A 7209-nucleotide genomic window follows, 5' to 3' on the forward strand; every position below is an offset into this window, starting at 1 on the left:
CAATTCCGGTGGATTATACTGTACCGTAAGGCGAATGCGACAAATGTCGGTTGTTTTGCAATCAAGCAACAGCAACAAACAGCTGGCGTAAAACTCACTAATACAGTATACAGTATATTGCAGTATATCGCCGTGGAGCGAAGATTGTAATGATATGAACAAGGGTTCATTACCATCCAAATCCTTACATGTTGAGAAAGACGCGAATACACTTCCAGTCATCGTAATCGGGCAATGTTTCCACCCAGAACGTATGGTGGGCCGTCACATTTTGATGAGTTTGCTGACTGACGGCCGGGCATTGGACGTTGAGTGCGGAGAGAAAGCGTCGACGGTGCTCCGTTGGCGTCTCCATGGAACGGATGCGCAGACACGGAATGACGATGTTCATGTGAGCGATATCTGTACGGTGGGCGTGTTCATCAATGAGTCCCCAGCCAGCCATGATGAGTATCAATCAGTGCCGTCCAGTACGAATCGTACTGGACGGCACTGATTGATACTGGCGAGGATCGTACTGTACGATCCTCGCCAGTAGGAAGTATTACCATGTGTTGACTAACACCACTTCATCACACACGACCGTCAAGTCCGATAGCGCATGCAGGGAATAGCAGTTCGACAAATGATACCGACGCACAAGTCACCCTTGCACCGAAATCTGAGACGCTGCCTATTCGACCCTCACTCATTAACTAGCAGGTTGAGGCGCTGGAGAAAGATAAGTCCCGATCAACCCTGATACCTCCTCACGCATTCCACTGTAATCTCTGCAGCATTATGTTGTACGCAAAAACATTATCCCTGTTTCAACACAAGAAAAACGCTAGCCGAAAAGATCAATTTAGCTGAACCCGAAATACAGGTAAGTCGCTGCTGTTTATTGATGGGTTTGAATAAGGCCTAAGGCATGGGATGTAGGTGTGGTTTGTTGCTCGTCGTGCAGAAGCCTATCAACAATTCAAGCTGCGGCAGAATCGTCGGCCAGCGGATCCGGACATGAGCCGCGGTGCCAACGCTCCAATTAGCACAAGTACTGCTTCCGCCAGTTTTACCAAGATCTACGCCCTATATTCATCATAGCCGTTCCAGCAGCTCATGAAATGTGCGAGGTTCACTGGTAGCCGGCGTTAAAACTCCGTCGAGTGCCAGATATGTTGGAATTGTGTTCTTGATTTAAGCGATAAATTTCAAAACGCACTCTGGTCAATGTCGTAGTAATCTTTGCGCCTCGGCGAAGTACCGCATATTTGTGCGTGACTCCACCTATTTATTGTTGCTACTTGTTTGCAGAAAAAGACCTTAAGAAAAATGCCCCTCTACAAGTCGCGTTATGTTTTTCGAAATTAGAGTATGACACGGAAGGTGCAATTGCCATTCGAGGCAACCTGGACAAATCGTTTTGGATGATGTGTGAACCACCATGAGATTACTGACACAAGAATAAAACAGTTACTAGCACAACACTGATTGCACAAAAAATGAAAAAAATTTCTGCTGGGTTCCGTTTGGGCGCAGGGCATTTGTGATGATGTTACCATGAAGAGGAAAAATAAAGTAACAATGATAATTAGAAGGGCAAAAGGATTAACTGCTGAAAATTCCAGATACAGATTTCTGTTAATGGTTTTAGTGGGAGAGTTTATCCTTCCAAGAACACCATGACAAATAACGTAAAATGCCGCACACCGATTGTGGCTGTTAGATTCTGTCAATCCTTTAAGCACCCATCCAGTGCCGCGAAGGTCACTCTGGTCAACGTGGCCAGATCCAGTTGTCGAAGATCGAAGGTCCACCAGCGTTGTGCATGGTCTTCGGGCCGCAAACTATTGAACCTGATTAATGAAGAATAACCGGCTCAGCAATCAACCATACCAACACTTAAAAATTTTCATATTTTTGTTCATATACAGTATCTTGCATTGCTACTTACATCTGTAGAAACAGGCGAATACTCGTCCATTCCTCGGGACAAGGCAATGACTGCACCCAACCGGCATAAACCGCGGCAACTTTGTTATATACACGCTGAGAGACGTGCGGACAATGGTCGTCAGCCGCTTCTAAAAAGCGCATCCTTTGCTCGTTAAACGCATCCGTACAGCGGAAGCGCAGAAACGGAATGATGATTTTTTGCTGGTTGACATTATGACCGTAACGCATCGGGTTAGGTTCGGACTTCCTTACTGCTCCCTCAGCGCTGAACGCAACCTCCCAAGCCGATCCACTGATGGCCTCGGTCGCGGCGTAGTTGATGAGCAGAAACTGCTGACAGACGCCGTCAACAGGTCGTACTCCAACTTGCCGTTTCTGTGACGGAGGTGCATTTTCAGGAAGGCGTACGGCCACAAGCCAGCGACATCGTACCCGTTCCGGACGATAATCGTGGTCACTCGTATCTCCTTGGCTTGCAGGAATTGCTTAATCGCTGAGAGAGGTTCTCGTAGGTTCAGGAAGGCGTCGGGCGACGGCTCATCCACAACAAACGCTAGCGTTTGAATGTCCCGAGTGATGACGCGACTCAACATGGTCACGAGGTTGTATGCGCCGCAGTCGTGAGCAACGTTTGATTTCTGGTGTTGGTGCTCATAAACACGGGTTCCTTTAAGGGCCATAATGATGTGCCGGTTATTTGAGTAGTACGGCAAAAGTACATTCCACAGCGCGCAGACACTATAAAAACAATTTCGCAGCTAACTTTGCTCGCCCAATAGTTGCTCAGTTTTTCGTATCAGGTGCGTTCAAAAACTTTCGCAGCCGTCGTAAGGCAAATGAACGGAATAAAAAATTTCAAAACGAAAAAGCTAGTTTAGACACTAGTGTCGGTCTTGATTATTTGGTGGGCAACGTGTTGGGACCGAACAGACTTACCGTCTGAATTGTGACTGAGTATTGATGTCCATACTACCCAGAATGAATGCCATGAGGGAATGCGGAAGTGTGTTTAACATTTCATCCACATCTGTCGAAAACCCTAGGTAGAGATAGGGAATTTTGAAACCTTTTGCGGTACATCTTAGTAGCTACGTTGCTTACCGGTTTTACCAGAATCCAAATTAAACATTGGTGCCTCTACAATATTCATCTGTTGTTTCGCCACTTTTTCGGCGAGGTAGCGTCCACAAGCCGCCGTTAGCGAATCCTTATCCCAGAACATACTACGACCGCTTGCATCGCCATGCACTTCGGCGCAGATGAAAGTGACCGCATCCGTTCCCACTCGCACAAAAACCCGACAACCGACATTAAATTCGTAAATACCGCCTCGGTGGCATGGCTGCCCGGAGCAGACGAACAGCATGTGGTCCGGCCGATACAGCTTAATTTTATAGCAGCAGCTAGCGTAACACACTTCACGGTCGCGGTCAAAGGATAAACGGCATGTACGGGCAATCCTGATCGGTAGAAAATCCAGCGGTGGCAACAAATTCGCTTGAGCGAAGCGGATAACATGCTTTCGGTACAAAAAGCCCGACTGTCTTTCAAAAAAGCTCTGTCCATCATCCGACGTCGGCAGTTGTTCGACGAGCTGGGCGCGGTGCACCATGTGTCGAGGGTTTCCGTCGTTCAGACTGACGACGCGATATATACCTCCGGAATCGTGGATGACCGCACCCGGTCGGAAAATCAACGGCTGACTGTCAGCATCCCGTAGTGCCACCTGGACAGAATAGGGAGTGAAACCCCAAAGTGGACGGTTCCTTAAGAACTGGTGCGGCCACAGATGACGAGCGTGAATCCATTGCGAGTTAACTGTGGTAGCGTCGAAATCTATGTAGAAGTGGTCGCCGTCAATATCCTGAACGTATCCCAGCCACCATTGGCCGTGATCGCGCTGCACCAGCACTGTGTTCCCGTAATTCAACTCACGAGTACCCGTACCCAACTGCCCGTAATGCAGGGGTGTTGCGTTCATCTCGATGATGAATTAGGCTTCAATGAAATATCGACACTCGTGGAGGGGACTGACTTTTATACTGGCGTCTAACTGGATGAGGGTACTTTCTTCTAATGGTGGTCTGATTACAGGGTTTCACAGAAAGAAGTTGTGCTGAGCGTATGCTAAAACATATCACGATTTTCTATAGGTACTTACTGTAATTCACATGATTATTACAAATGATAGGTAACAATCACAGGTAAAATAAAAATGTATTAAACTACTCTAGTACGTATTTTATCATAGTCTAATGGTAGATCCAGAATGGATCCACAGACGGAGACAGAAACGGAATCTATCCCGTGGAGTGAGCGACACGATCTGGGTCGCGAGCTATGCGGAAACACAAAACGTCGCACCGTAATCGCTGACTTTTAATAATATTGAAAGTCTGGAGAACAGAAATCAACAAGTGATCGGCGCAGCTCGATCGTAAATCGTAGAGCCAATTCAACAGCGTGCGGCGCTGTGCAGCACGTGCTATGCCGCGCCCACTATCAGAACGCAAGCCAATCACAAGAGACACAACACAGACACGTAGTCCAAAGGCGTAGCGCCACAGGCGTAGCGCCACTGACGTGAACGCTAGTGATCCCGGTCTCACATGCCTCTGGGGGATGCCGAGCTCCTGTGAGGCTGGACACACCCCGGATCCACGAGAAGACGACGGTCGCCGGTGTCTGTGTGCGCTCAAAACATCAAATTCTCTTAATCCATTTATCATATCACATCAATTCCATAAGGCACAATTCCATTTAATACGATGTGAATAAAGAGATCCAATTATAAAAATACTATCAGAAAACAGATCAACAGTTAAACAGATCAACAAAAGTATTAATCAAAATGTAGACTAGGATCCTCCATTTCTGACTCGTAAAGGTCACAGGTCCTGTCCACCGTTTTCCGCACTTTGGCCCATTCCGCTCTGTTGAGCAATGCCGCGCATCCATAATGCGACTTTTCATCACAATCCGCTTGAGAATCAGGTGCGTATCAAGTACGACTTAGGAATACTGCTTCAATCTTTGGAATATGGTGCGTATCATTCGTACGACTTCAAAATGAGATCCAATAAAAGTCATGGAGGGACGTCATGTAGACAAGCGTAGTTCGCTTCCTCCCTGGTAAAGGTCATCCTTTGTTGAGATGATCCGTTGAGATGTGCGACTCATTATGGGTTAATAGTCCCAAAAAGGTCATGCGACTTAAATTCTGATACGATGACTCTCTTGGGCGGTAATGATCCCAAAGGTCATCTGACTTCTCTTCAAACTTCCATCACAGGTCATGGAGGAACTTAGCCAATTTTCTGCGGCTTTCAAGCACTTCTTCGCTTGCCTCCTTGGTAAAATTTTTTAGTTTGACCTTTCTGTCGCACATCCAACCTCAGTATGCCTCGAGCGGCCAGAGTGCCGGCAAGTTTACCGTAGCATCTCTGATGGGGCCGGCCAATTACCGCATTGAGTTTTACCCCATGAAATTTCCACCTTAAGTCTTTGACTCTTGTTCGCCGCTTGTGGCTTACGTTATTACGAGAAATCCGGCTTGGTTACCGTAGTTTTTCTCGTTTTAATTTGAACACTGAATCGCTTAAAAAGAGTGCCGGCACAGTTTACCGTAGCAACTCTAATGAGGCCGGCTGATTGCCGCATTAAGTTAACCTCATCAATATTCCACCTGTTGTCTTTCTCTTTTTCGCCGCTTGTGGCCCCGTTTCGTATTCAAGAGATCCGGCTTGATTACCGTTGTTTCTCTTGTGCATTTATAACACTGAGTCGCTTAGAGAGGAGAGCCGGCTAACTGCCGTAACTACTCCCTTGGGGCCGGCTTTATAGACCGAATCAATTTCAACCCCATAGATATTCCACCTGATTTCTTTAGGCAATTCTGTGCTATAAACGCGACAAATGCCGTAGACGTCCTTTCAATAGTGTGATCCTAAAGGTCAACACTATTCCATTTCGTTTGAATCGCCCTCGCCATCTCTCGGCGGGCGTTTCTTAGCGCTTTCCGGTTGGTTTCGGTCGGAAGTTCGGTCAACTGGTTCCGTCGAGTCGACTTCCATGACCTTTGTCGGGTCGACTTCTCGTTGGCCACGACCTTTACCTTGGCGACTTCGCTTAACCGCCTCAAGTCGATGGCGTGCGTCATTTTCTTCTAGTCGCAGTCTTCGGTTATCGGGGTCGTTAGCTAGGCGACGTTGCACATCAGCGAGATTCTCCCTAAGCTGCTGGTTCCGTATACCGCGTCGTCCCATCTGGTTAGGAGCACGTTCCGGACGACGGTCACTTTTCTTCACCAAGAAGTCATCAATGTAAGTCTCGACTCCGTCTACCGGTTCCACATAGTCACTTCCTAGAGAATCTTTGATCTTATTGATCCTCTCTTCAACTTGGGAGGCATGGCGCTGTGTCAAGTTGCCCTTTTCCATCCGTGTCTTACATTTCTTCAGCGCCTTTCGAGCATTATGGGCTATGCTAATGTGTTCCAACGGTTGTCCCAATTTAGCGACATGAGCCCGGAAGAACGGTGGAATGTCGTCCTTCATAGTATTAGACACCAATTGATTCTGTGTCTTGTAATGTGCCAATCTCGCAGCGAAGACCTTTTGCCCCATCCTTTTTGCGGCATGGTCCTTCGGATCCACCTGTAATCCGATCGATGCTCTCGCAGCTAACAACTTGAAAGCCGGATTCACGTAGCGTAGAACAAACTGAGCCACATATTCCTGTCGTTCAGGATAATCGCGATAATAAAACTGTGTCATTCCGATTGGGTCAGTTGTATCCAATGGTACATCCAATAAGTTCAAATCCACTAAGCTGTGTAGCCCATTCTGTCTGATAGGGAGATAACAGTCCCGTACCGAATCGCGGTGGATGAATAACCGGCGAAAAAGTCCTTGTTCCACTCCCTCTTTAATTTCTTTCGCGTAACCCGAGTCAAGTAAGAATTGACTCAGCTGTCGCAGAATTGTGCCAATTTTATTGGCTTCAACCGAATCCGGCTCGAGTCCAAAGTATCGACAAATTTCGACCGTTTGCTCATCAATATCAGTCGTCTTGTATTCCATGTCAATACTTTCTGGTTGTCGGTTATTAAATCTGGAGTGTAATCGCTGATCGCCTTGGCGACGATTATCCTGTTCGCCTTGACCTTCCGGTTCACGTCGGGCTGCTGATGCTGGCTGCGACGGTTCATTACTCGTCGATGAAGCCGGTTGAAGGTCACTATCCAGGATCACATTTCGTCGGTGAGTCACATTC

At 47.3% G+C, this 7209-nt stretch overlaps 1 protein-coding gene across 1 annotated transcript; it reads right to left on the bottom strand.

The window, feature by feature from the left end:
- Window positions 1-1326: 1326 nt before the first annotated feature.
- Window positions 1327-4312, bottom strand: LOC129592953 (uncharacterized). Its single transcript, XM_055489112.1, has 4 exons — window positions 3037-4312; window positions 2872-2974; window positions 1934-2673; window positions 1327-1835 (listed from the first exon to the last, which is right to left on the bottom strand). Exons 1-3 carry the CDS (start codon window positions 3914-3916, stop codon window positions 2184-2186), a joined length of 1473 nt encoding a protein of 490 aa, XP_055345087.1. The 5' UTR covers window positions 3917-4312; the 3' UTR covers window positions 1327-1835; window positions 1934-2183.
- Between the last annotated feature and the right edge of the window lie 2897 nt (window positions 4313-7209).

The sequence above is a fragment of the Paramacrobiotus metropolitanus genome, unplaced genomic scaffold, assembly GCF_019649055.1.
Source record: "Paramacrobiotus metropolitanus isolate TYO unplaced genomic scaffold, Prichtersi_v1.0 Parri_scaffold0000057, whole genome shotgun sequence".
NCBI lineage: Eukaryota > Metazoa > Tardigrada > Eutardigrada > Parachela > Macrobiotidae > Paramacrobiotus > Paramacrobiotus metropolitanus.